At 41.4% G+C, this 13,147-nt stretch overlaps 1 protein-coding gene across 4 annotated transcripts in view; it reads right to left on the reverse strand.

The window, feature by feature from the left end:
- slx4ip (SLX4 interacting protein) overlaps positions 1-13,147 on the reverse strand; it is a 97,144-nt gene that overhangs the window by 34,029 nt on the left and 49,968 nt on the right. For all 4 annotated transcript variants that reach the window (XM_055638927.1, XM_055638928.1, XM_055638930.1 and 1 more), the window contains one exon: positions 8,414-8,491. In XM_055638927.1, coding sequence (XP_055494902.1) covers positions 8,414-8,491 — 78 coding nt within the window. The remainder of the gene's footprint in view (positions 1-8,413; positions 8,492-13,147) is intronic.

Consider the following 13,147-nt stretch of genomic DNA (forward strand, 5'->3'; position numbering starts at 1 on the left):
GACGCAAATGGATAATGCAAATTTCAATAATAAAGGAAAATTTAGATTCCAGTTAATCAAAAGTGGTTTGCGGTGGGAAATGCTGCGGTTATAAGACATCTCTGCACAGGGTGCCTAGACCTGTAATCTCCATCAATATGTTCCTACACCAACAAGCACGACTGCACTATTTGAGCTGATCTGGCACCACAGAGGCGCAGCGGTAGAGTTGCTGCCTTATAGCAGCACAGGCCCAAGTTCAATCCCGACTACGGGTGCTATCTGTACGAAGTTTGTGCGTTCTCCCCGTAACTACATGGGTTTTTTCCGGTGTGCTCCGGTTTCCCCCCACACTCAAGGACGTACAGGTTTGTAGGTAAATTGGCGTTGGTAAAATTATGTGTAGGATGGTGTTTAGCGCATGAGGTGATAGCTGGTCGGCGCGGGCTTGGTGGGCCGAAGGACCTGTTTCCACGCTGTGTCTCCAAAGTCTGAGGTCTAAGGTGCTAATTAAATGAAGCAAGTAAAAATCAAAGTGCTGGAGGAACTTAGCAGGTCAGGCAACATTTGTGAAGGGAATGTGCCGGTACCTTTTCTGGTCAGAACCCTTCTTTTAGAAGAAGTGTCCCTAACTGAAGCGTCAGGTCTGTCTATTCCCTCCACAGATGCTGACTGACCCGCTGAGTTCCTCTAACGCTTTGATTTTTGCTCAAAATTCCATCATTTGCAGTCTCTTGTGCCTTTAAATTAAGAAAATAATTAGCCTGGTAGTACTTTTGAGAACCGAGGGCAGGATAAAAGGTTCTCAGTGCAAGAACAGTAATGAGTGAATGGAGAACCAAGACACTTAACATAAAGAAAGCAAATTTAGTAAAATGAACAAGGGATCATGCTTTTATTAAATGAAAGTACTCCTTGGCAAATAAGACCAGATCAGCATTGAGATATATTTGTAAAGAGATCAGGAAAAGTACGAATGAATGAAAAAATGATGGAAGTTTGAGATTCCATGAATGAATTATTCCATCAAATATGGAATGTAAGTGCTATGGAGCAAACACTTACAGTAAAGGTCAGGACAAGTATGTGCATAGGAATGTTATAAAAGGCAAACTAAATAAACTAAAAAAAAATTATGTAAAAGCAGTGGCGCAGCTGCTAGATCTACTGCCACACAGCGCCAGATGCCCAGGTTCGATCCTGACCTCAGGTACTGCCTGTGTGGAGTTTGCACGTTCTCCCTGTGATCGTGTAGATTTCCTCTTGGTGCTCCAGTTTCCTTCCACATCCCAAAGTTGTGCAGGTTTGTAGCTTAATTGACCTCAGTAAATTGACCCAAAGGGAATAGGGATCTTTAAACTAAACTAAAATTTACAAAACAGAATGAGGAAATGGAAAGATTTTCTACAGGTGTATTAAATTCTCAGCGTATCCTTGAATCACTGAAATACACAGCATGGAAGCAGGCCCCTCAACCCACAGAGTCTAGGCTGATCATCGATCACCCATTTACACTAGTTTTATGTTAACCCACTTGCTCATCCCTACACATCCCTACACATGAAGGGAAAATTTACAGAGGCCAATTAGCTTACAAACCTACATGGCTTTGGGGTGTGGTCACTGAGATAATGTGCAAACTCCACACAGACAGCAGCTGAGGTCAGAATTGTGTGGCAGCAGCTCTACCAGCTGTGCAGAAAGGCAATCTTGACAACACCAAGACCTTGAGGGGGTGCAGGCGGCACAGTGGCGCAGCAGTAGAGTTGCTGCCTCACAGTACCAGAGACCTGGGTTCAATCCTGACTATGGGTGCTGTCTATACGGAGTTTTTTGACGTTCTCCCTGTGACTGTGTGGGTTTCTTCCGGGTGCTCCGGTTTCCCAAAGACGTACAGGTTTTTGTAGGTTAATTGGCGTCGGTAAAAATTGTAAATTGTCCCTAGTTTGTAAGATTGTGTTAGTTACGGAGATCGCTGGTCGGAGCGGTCTCGGTAGGCCGAAGGGCCTGTTTCCCTGCTGCAACTCTAAACTAAACCAAAAAACCGAAACAACTTTTTAATAGTGTACTGACCACCCTACCAACCAACTCAACACCCATTACAAGAAAGAAATGGTTAACAAAATTAACAGTCTGGTTTTGTAAATTAACACGACTGAAGAAAATTAAAGAATCTTTTTTAAAAAAGAGGGTAAGGAACTAAAGAAATGACAATTGTCCATGTTGAAATTAAATGCATCTATGTTAATAAAAATTTTTTTTTCCCCGATCGATTGCTTTTATTTTTGATATTAATTCAACATGGAGAGCAACGTTATTTGATTGATAACTTGGCATCAGATCATTACCAGTTAACCATCTGTTATGTATTACAGCATGACAACATACCTTCATTCCGGCACATGATAAAATATCATCTAAATCGTCATGATGCATTCACTGGTGAAAATGTCACAAATAGAATTCAGACATCACACCCCGTTTAGTAGATATACCTTGAAGTTTATTTAGACTTACAATTACTACTTACTACTTGTACGGTGACATTTTACAAGTTATGTCCAGCTAGTTTGTCTTTATATCAAAGTTCAGATCTTCATATTAGCCAGATAAATGATACTAGATAGCTCCCCGCTGACTCCAGTAACTTTCCTGTGCTCATCCCTTATCCCAAAATACCCCCCCCCACCACTCCCCAGCCCCAATCCCCCTCCACTTATATCTGTCTCTCTGGCTTTACATTTCATTCTTTACTCCTCCTCTCCTTATCTGACACACTTTTGTGTCTGTCTCGCCTCTAGCCTTTGTCAGTTAGACCACCACATCGGTCATTCAAACTCTCCTTGTCTATCCAACTATCACTGGCACACCTTCATTTCTATTTTCCAGCTCTCCTTCCCCTACGACAATCAATCTGAAGAAGGGGTGAGGGGTGATCTTATAGTGGCGTATAAAACCACGAGAGGAATACCTCGCTTAGACAGACGCACCGATTAGGGGAATCGAGAACCAAAGGACATTGGTTTAAGGTGAAGGGGGAAAGATTGAATAGGAATCTGAGGGATAACTTTTTCACACAAAGGTTGTGTGTGTGTGTGTGTGTGTGTGTGTGTGTGTGTGTGTGTGTGCTGTGTGATGTGTGTGTGTGTGTGTGTGTGTGTGTGTGTGTGTGTGTGTGTGTGTGTGTGTGTGTGTGTGTGTGTGTGTGTGGGTGTGTGTAGGTGTGTGTGTGTGTGTGTGTAGTGTGTGTGTGTTGTGTGTGTGTGTGGAACGAGCTGCCAGATGAGGTAGTTGAGGTAGGGGCTATTGTAATAATCAAGAAACATTTACACAGGTACATGGGTAGGATAGGTTTAGAGGGATATGGGGCAAACGCAGGCAGGTGGGACTAGTGTAGATGGGACATGTTTGTTGGTGTGGGCAAGTTGGGCCTGTTTCCACGTTGTATGACTATGTAACTTGAAACGTCACCTATCCATTGTTTCCACAGATGCTGCATGACTACCTGAGTTATTCCAGCTGTTCCTTTGTGCCTCTACCAGATATAGTTATATATCTTATATTAATAGATAAAATAGATATCATACACCAGGGACATGTTTGTTTAGGCCTATAATCGCATGTAGTGGTACCACAGAAAAATAAATATCAAGTCAAACCCAATTCGGACACAATGCAAAAAAATGACACAAAGTGACACTCAGCGGGTCAGGCAGCATTTCTGGCGACTCAAGATCTTTAGCGGAAATGTCAACTGTTCTTCTTTCCACTGCACGGTTTACTCAGTGTTTCCAGCATCTTCAGTTTTGGTGTCAGATTACCAGCTTCTGCAGATCTTTTGTATTTTCACAAAGAAACTGCTTATGTTAAAAGTAACTCAATAGAAAACATATCTGGTTCTCTTTTGCTATAGATTTCTGGGTGTACTGGTATCTACCCATATTTGAGAATCTGAGGTTTCAATGGAATAAACTTTGTCTCCTTTTCATTTTATAATTATTCAGGTTAAGCTAACACTCCCTGACATCAATAGATTAATGTTTAAAAAGATACACTCAGAGGGCGGTGGGTATATGGAACAAGCTGCCAGAGGTGGTAGTTAAGGCGGGTACTATAACAGCATTTAAAAACCAATTGGATAGATACAAGGATTGTAAAGGTTTAGAGGGAAATGAGCCCACTGCAGGTAAATCTAAACTAATTTACATGGGCTATCTTGATTGGTATGGACAAGTTGAGCTGTAGGGGCTGTTTCCATGCAGTACGACTTTATGATTCTACGACAATATTTCTCTATTATTTTAACATTGGCACTCAATTATCTCAAATAAGCTTCTCTGAAATGGCCAGGGATATATCAAAGGAAACCATTATGTACCCATCTATTAAATGTAGAGAGAAATACATGTATATTTTTAACTAACAATTTGATGCCAAAGCAAGTAAAAGTAATCTTACAAATTAATCATTGATCATGAATCATTATGTATTTTCTAAATGTGTTTTGATTATGAAATTGTTTTAATATGTGTTGATCGCAATCACCATGTGTTTTCTCAGATTTCATTTAAGAACATTTCAAACACCAGAGATTTTAAAAAATAGTGGTTCAGAACAACAATTCAATAGCAAAGAACCTGCAAAAGAGGAACAAGCATCAAAGCTGAATCTATAAGCATTTCCCTTGGGTATTCTCTACCTTACAAACTCAATACACTTGTTATATATGGAATCTAATTGTTTCATTATTAAAGAACTTTTCTCCACAAGTCTACTCTTTGCCAAAGTTCCATTGTCGAGCATGGTTGTAATACTATGTATCGCATGAATAATCCTCTCCTGAATTATTTCCAGATATTTGTTATCTTTCATGATAAGAATGAACCAAAACTGGGCAGGGCGTTCTGGATACAGCTTGATTGAAGCCTTATGAAGGAAATGTGTTGTTCATCTAGTTTAGTGTTTAGATGTCCTATCTGTGTATATCATAACAACTATATTCATTTTAGCAACAAAGAAAGTTCCATCGTGGTCTTGACCTGTTTGACTGAAAGAAACAGGCCCTTCGACCCACCCAGTCCATGGCACCAGTTCACACTAGTTTTAGGTTATCCCACTTTCTCATCTACAAACTCGCACATCTTTTGAATGTGGGAGGAATCCAGAGCACCTGGAGGAAACCCATATGGTCGCAAAGACTGTTTATGCAGAATCCACCGAGACAGCGCCCAAGGTCTCTGGCGCTGTGAGGCAGCAGCTCTACCAGCTATGCTACAGTGCTGCCCTAAAGGAGGATGCAAAGTCTTTTAAACCTTTGGCCTTTTATAGGGCTTCCACCCGAATCTGACCTGCACCTTCCCGCAATCATTCAAAGGCATTCTTCCAATTTATATTATAGTGTGCGGTTTGATAGCTACCAACTAGTTCTTGACCCAGTGTGAATACCATTTTGTGTTCCCATATGGAACCACGTTTTGACATTGCCTGCCGGTGATATGGCCCAAGTGCCCTTTATTCAACAGTTAACCCATCTATTCCCTCAGATACCACTCTTCTCTTGAATAATTTATTCCTTTTCCATCCACTGTGCCAAACACACACACACACATGTGTATATATATATATATATGTGAAAAATATAAATAGTACACAAAATACATTGTTAAATATGTTGTAAGGAACTGCAGATGCCAGTTTATACTTAACATAGGCACAGTGGCGCTGTGGTAGAGTTGCTGCCTTACAGCGCCAAGAACTCTGGTTCGATTCTGACTACGGGTGCTTGTTTGTATGAAGTTTGTACATTTTCTCCCTGACCTGCATGGGTTTTCTCCGGGATATCTGGTTTCCTCCCACGCTCCAAAGACGTACAGGTTTGTAGGTTAATTGGCTTGGTATAATTTTAAACTGTCCCTTGTGTGTGTAGGATAGTGTTTGTGTGCGTGGATTGCTGGTCCCCGTGGAGGGCCTGTTTCTGCACTGTATCTCTAAGGTAAACTAAACTTAATTAAAATGCTTGAGTAACTCATTGGGTCAGGCAGCATCTCTGGAGAAAAATAATCGGTGACACCTCGGGTCATAGATACATAGTCCACAGGTGTAAGAGTAGGCCATTCGGCCCTTCGAGCCAGCACCACCATTCAATGTGATGAAGGTTGCAATAGACAATAGACAATCGCTGCAGGAGTAGGTCATGGCTGAACATCCACAATCAGTACCCCGTTCTTGCCTTCTCCCCTTACCCCTTGATTCAGCTAGCCCTAAGACCTCTATTTTGAATGCATCCAGTGAATCGGCCTCCACTGCCTTCTGAGGCAGAGAATTCCACAAATTCACAACTCTCTGCATGAAAAGGTTTTTCCTCATCTCAGCTCTAAATGGCCTACTCCTTATTCTTAAACTGTGGCTCCTGGTTCTGGACTCCCCCAACATCGGGAACGTGTTTCCTGCATCTAGCGTGTCCAATCACTTAATAATTTTATGTGTTTCTATAAGATGCCCTCACATCCTTCTAAATTCCAGTGAATACAAGCCCAGTCGTTCCATTCTTTCATCATATAACAGTCCCGCCATCCCGAGAATTAACCTTGTAAACCTACTCTGTACTCCCTCAATAGTAAGAATGTTCTTCCTCAAATTAGGAAACCAAAACTGCACACAATACTCCAGGTGTGGTCTCACTAGGGCCCTGTACAACTGCAGAAGGATCTCTTTGCTCCTATACTCAATTCCTCTCCATATGAAGGCCAACATGCCATTAGCTTTCTTCACTGCCTGCTGTACCTGTATGCTTACTTTCAGTGAATTATCTACTAGGACACACAGGTCTCATTGTACTTCCCCTTTTCCTAATCTGACAGCATTCAGAAAATAATCTGCCTTCCCATTCCTGCCTCCAAAGTGGATAACCTCACATTTATCCACATTATACTGCATCTGCCATGCATCTGCCCACCCACCCAACTCACCCTGCATCCTCATAGAATCCTGTTCACAGTTCACACTGCCACTCAGCTTTGTGTCATCTGCAAATTTGCTAATGTTACTTTTAATTCCTGCATCTAAATCATTAATGTATGTTGTAAATAGCCATGGTCCCAGTACCGAGCCTTGCGGTACCCCAATAGTCACTGCCCGCCATTCTGAAAGGGACCCGTTAATCCCTACTCTTTTTTTCCTGTCTGCCAACCAATTTTCTATCCACATCAGTACCCTACCCCCAATACCATGTGCTCTAATTTTGCCCACTAATCTCCTATGTGGGACCTTATCAAAGGCTTTCTGAAAGTCCAGGTACACTACATCCACTAGCTCTCCCTTGTCCATTTTCCTAGTTACATCCTCAAAAAATTCCAGAAGAGTTGTCAAGCATGATTTCCCCTTCGTAAATCCATACTGACTCGGACCGATCCTGTTACTGCTATCCAAATGTGCTGCTATTTCATCTTTTATAATTGACTCCAGCATCTTCCCCACCACCGATGTCAGGCTAACTGGTCTATAATTCTCTGTTTTCTCTCTCTCGCCTTTCTTAAAAAAGTGGGATAACATTAGCTACCCTCCAATCCACAGAACTGATCCAGAATCTATGGAACTTTGGAAAATGATCGCATACTGTGTCCACAATTTCTAGAGCCACCTCCTAGAGTACCCTGGGATGCAGACCATCAGGTCCTGGGGATTTATCAGCCTTCAGTCCCATTAGTCCACCCAACATCGTTTCCTTACTAATGTGAATTTCCTTCAGTTCCTCTGTCACCCTAGGCCCTCTGTCCCCTAGTACATCTGGGAGATTGTTTGTGCCTTCGTTGGTGAAGACAGAACCAAAGTACCTGTTCAACACGTTTGCCATTTCTTTGTTCCCCATAATAATATCTTCCTTTTAAAGTGAGTTGAGTTCAGCATGGGTGCAGGAGGTAGCCCCGATGCAGTTGTCAATGTAGCAGAGATACATTGATGGAAAGAAGAAGGGTCCCGACCCGAAACGTCATCCATTCCTTCTCTCCTGAGATGCTGCCTGACCTGCTGAGTTACTCCACCATTTTGTGTCTAACATCATTAAATATATTCAGCAAAACAATGTTTAAGCATGGTGAACAAAAACTATATTTTTTATATAAAACTGACAATAGACAATAGGTGCAGGAGTAGGCCATTCAGCCCTTCGAGCCAGCACCGCCATTCAATGTGATCATGGCTGATCATCCCCAATCAGTACCCCGTTCCTGCCTTTTCCCCATATCCCCTGACTCCGCTATTTTTAAGAGCCCTATCTAGATCTCTCTTGAAAGCACCCAGAGAACCTGCCTCCACCGCCCTCTGAGGCAGAGAATTCCACTGGTGTTTTCAATCTATTCATTGACTTAAAGAAACAAATGTAATCAGTATTTTCTGGTTCAAACAAAGATTTAACCATTTCCAAATGTATACATACCACAAAATTGCTGTTTTGTTATACATCTTAAGTTGGCATGTCTTTTCATGAAATAAGCAGCAAGCCGGAAATTTTGACCTACAAAAAAATTTGCAGATGAGTGGAATGTAGAAAATATATTTTAATTTGAACAAATCATCATACATATGTTCCTGGATTACCTGCTTCTCTTGGTGTAGAATTGTCCACAACATTGCTTAGTTGGCTAGATTATGTGTAGGAAGGAACGGCAGCTGCTGATTTATACCGACGACACAAAGTGCTGGAGTAACTCAGCAGGGTCAGGCAGCATCTCTGGAGGAAAAGAATAGGTGGTGTTTTGGGTTGGGATCCCTTCTTCAGACGGGTTCTTCAGGAGCGCAAGTGGATGAGGGGTAACCTTATGGAGGTGTTTAAGATCATGAGGGGAATAAATAAGGTTGATGCACAGAGTATTTTACCCAGAGCAGAGGAATCAAGAACCAGAGGACATAGGTTCAAGTTCAGAGGGAAAAGGTTTAATAGGAACCTGAGGGGCAACTTTTTCACTCAGATGGTGGCAAGTATATGGAACAGGTTCCCAGTGGAGGCAGTTGATGCAGGGACTATAATAACATTTAAAACACATCTGGACAAGTACAAGGAAAGGTTTAGAGGGATGTAGGCCAAATGCGAGCAGGTGCAACTGGTGGTTGATGGGGATTATAGTTTGGCATAGGCAAGTTGGGCCGAAGGGCCTGTTTCCACGCTGTATCACTCTATGACATGAAGATCCTATTGGGAGAGTTTCAACACTGGGGAGGGACAGCTATGAACAGCTTTGTTCTAAAGAGGACAAAACAAGTTTTATTTCAAATGGTAAAAGTTTTGATTACTTCTAATTTTTGAATGTCTGAAGCATTCAGAAATAGTGCACAACTATTTTGGCAGTGCCAGCTAAATTAGGAGACGCATCTTAGTCAGCTGAAACCTCTCACACTAGTAGGTGGGGCTTGCTCTGCCTCTCGCCCCACTAGATAATCCCATTACAGGGAAGACTCTTATGTTACCCAGAGCCGCACTGCACAGGATCTGGCCAGCTCCCCTCTGCTTGTTGTGGTTGGCTGGGTTGCCCCAGGTAAGTTCAAACCCTATTCATATGTCAGCAGCCAGTGTGGCCTCTCATCCTTTCCCATGAATTCTAGCCCAACGTGTTTGAGTATGTGATACTGATACAAAGCACTCTTTCGAAAGGGTACAGAATTATTCCATTACTTGAAAATCTAATACTTTACAATGTATCTTAAGTCCTTGAAAACAGGACCAAAGGTGAAATCTTAGCCAAGATGGACACTGGGATTTTGGTTAATGAAATTGTTTGCCCATACTAAAATGGGTAACTCAAACAAAAATCAATGGAAAGCATTTACATCTCATAAGGAAATCAAGACAAAATGGATACACACAAAATGCTGGAGTAACTCAACGGGTCAGGCAGCATCTCTGGAGAAAAGAAATAGGTGACGTTTCGGGTCAAGACCCTTCTTTAGATTGGGGGTCCAGACTGAAGAGGGGTCTCCACCTAAAACGTCACCTATTCCTTTTCTTCAGTGATGCTGTCTGACCCGCTGAGTTACTCCAGCATTTTGTGTATATCTTGTGTGTAAACCAGCATCTGCCGTTCCTTCCTACACAAGATAAAGTGAATCAAATACTTGAAAATACACGAGTGCAATCGTCTACTGTTTGTAAGAAAGGAGTTTCACCGTGCGTTTGCACTTTGCACATGAGACAACAAAAACACCACTGAACCATTGAAAAATATAATATTTAAAAACTTGCCATAAAAAGATGAAACTAGCTGAGAGAGAAAAAAGGAATGGCATATTTTAAAAAGCAAACAAGGAGCAATTGTCCCAGCTGTTATCAGGAAACGGAACCATCCTACCACAACCAGAGAGCAGTGCTGAACTACTATCTACCTCTTTGGTGACCCTCGGACTCTCCTTGATCGGACATTGCTGGATTTAGCTTGCACTAAACGTTATTCCCCTATCATGTAAATGGATCGATTGTAATCATGTATTGTCTTATTCCGCTGACTGGATAGCACGCAGCAGAAGCTTTTCACTGTACCTCGGTACAGGTGACAATAAACTGAACTGGAGTTAATCTTGGATGAAGAATTGGGCAATGGCAAATATCATTTAACAAATCCCTAATGCAGTTCACATAAGATGTGAAAGGATGAATCTCACCCGTAAGTGTCCGTAGATTGGCATGATTGGAACTAAAATAATCACAATCAGATTCTGCTCGAAAAAAAAAAAAAAAATTCACACGCATTGCGCTGTAATATAAAATATGATTACATGTCCGAGTTTCTCGGCCAGAGTCTTTAATAACTTCACCAGTCTTGAGGGTATAATGGCAGTCAACACTGATCCCACTGAGAGAAGTAAACAGAATTAAAGTCTAGCCTCGTTGTCAAGTTGGTCTGCTGTAAGGGAGAAGTTAAGCTATTGTAGCTGATTTTATTAGCTGCTCCCCTGAGAGACTCATTCATGTGAGAAACTTGGAGCTTTAAGGAGGTGGTGCCCCTAGGGATTCTTCGAACCTCAAATTCTTCAAACGGGTTCTGAGAGAAGAATTTAAAAAGCTTTCACCAATCACTCATTTCGGTTTGAATCTGTAGAACCGATGAAACATTTTCCTCAATAGGTAATCCATACCTTTTGTCCAGACGTATTATAAATCAATTACCACACGGATCTCCGTAAACCCAATTCAACCATTACAAAATACATTTTTATAAAATTAAAATGCAAGGTAATAATCACAGCAATAAAAAAACAAAACAAAACAGGAACACGACACAGTGCGGCACGGGGGCGCAGCGGTACAGTTGCTGCCTTACAGCGCCAGCGGACCAGGTTCAATCCTGACTACAGGTGCTGTCTGGATGAAGTTTGCACATTCTCCCTGCGACCGCGGAGGTTTCCTCCCACACTCCAAAGAAAAGCAAGTTTGTCGGCTAATTGACTTTGGTAAAATTGTAAATTGTCCTTGGTGTATGGGGCGATCGGTGGTCGGTACGGGTCGAAGGGCCTGTTTCCATGTTGTAGCTCTAAACTAAACTAAACGCACAAGCAATGGTAGTTTCAGGAAAATTATTTGACTTTTTATCATTTATTAATATTGCAGATCGCCTTTGAAGGTAGTCATGGTAACAACCTCAACAATATATGTAATATGAAAAGCTGTTTCCAATTGAAGGAAATAAACTCTAAACCTTCAATGGTAAGTATGACTCTGTAAACTGTTAGGACTATTTGTTACACTAATAGGCCAGGAAAGCACACAAACGATATGCTTCTGAACATAATTATGAAGAATAGCTCTAACCAATAGATCTTGAATGCTGACCACACTGGGATTTGAAAATAATATTTTCAGTGTATGTCTTTATTTCCCAGGAGATAGCATAGTTGCATGTCTCTGTTTGAATGTGGGAAATGGTCAAGAAAGTCTCAGCATTTCAAGTCATGTAAACTTTCAAAATAACTTTACCAACTGCAGAATGAAGTGCAATTACTTTGAGTCATTTTTGGCAGCTACCTTCATCCTTTTTTCCAGCAGCGAACTTATCTGATATGCTGTCTGTAATCAAGTTACACCATTTTAGGAGATACCGCAGTAGCTTGCATTTTAAAATTACCATCTTAAAATTAGATCATTGTGTTTTTTTTCTCCCCCTTATTAAACTGAAGAATTGTTCAAGATGAAAAGCAAAAACCATGGCTACATATTTCTACAGTACTTTTTAAATTTTTTTTTAAAGGAATTGCAATCACAGCCAAGCAGACTTCAGCTACAGAACACTGCCAAGTGGAGAATGTGGTACATTACGCGACAATGGAAGCCCTCTCCCACGGCTATTAGTGACCATTCAACTGGGAGCCTGGGAAAATGCCTCAAAGCTGCTGAGTTATCTGGAGCAGCCTGGCAGGTGTTCCTGTCACTGTAGAATCTGGCACCTGCATAGCTCTCTGTACCAGCGACAATTTCTCAAAACCTAGGCATTAAGGCGAAGGAGGCATGTTGTTTTCCTGTAAACATACGAACTGTAACTACCAACAAAAAAATCAACAGCCATTTCTTGGAAATTTTTCGAAGTCATATAACTTGGCATAGATGGAAACTATTAGTTGTGTGTCAAGCATTAACCTTAATCATATCATGAACAAAGACATTCTTCAGCCTCAGGGTTCAGCGACTCTTACATAAGCAGGAATGAGGTAGTGCTAAAAGGAACAAGTATCTCTCCTGCTTTCACGAATTTATGGCTGAAAGTTAAACCCTTTTATACAGACGGTGTTCATGCAAGTCAGATATTCAGTTATTCTAGAAATAAAGCAGATGTACTTTGATAAAACCACCTCATAGTTTGAGAGAGATTACCAGTCTAATCTCTCCCAATGCTGCACGTCTATGGCTCTTTGTCACAGATAAAGGGTGTCCTGGGTATTGTTGCATAGACATCCTTTAATTGACAACTAAGCATTTGAAAACGGCATAATAACAACTAGATGTCTTCTGCTACAGGTCTTGCTTCTGTTTTTAATAAGCCTTCAGAATGAGAAGCATGTGTGTGGATGAGAATGTTTTAAGTTGCAAACCTGTCCATTTGTAAATAATAACTTTGCGTTTCAAACATTTAAATGACCGCAGCTTTTAGCCTAGGTTTCACCAACTTCCATTAAATGGACCCCATTC

This window comes from Leucoraja erinacea, chromosome 8 (genome assembly GCF_028641065.1).
Source record: "Leucoraja erinacea ecotype New England chromosome 8, Leri_hhj_1, whole genome shotgun sequence".
Lineage (NCBI taxonomy): Eukaryota > Metazoa > Chordata > Chondrichthyes > Rajiformes > Rajidae > Leucoraja > Leucoraja erinaceus.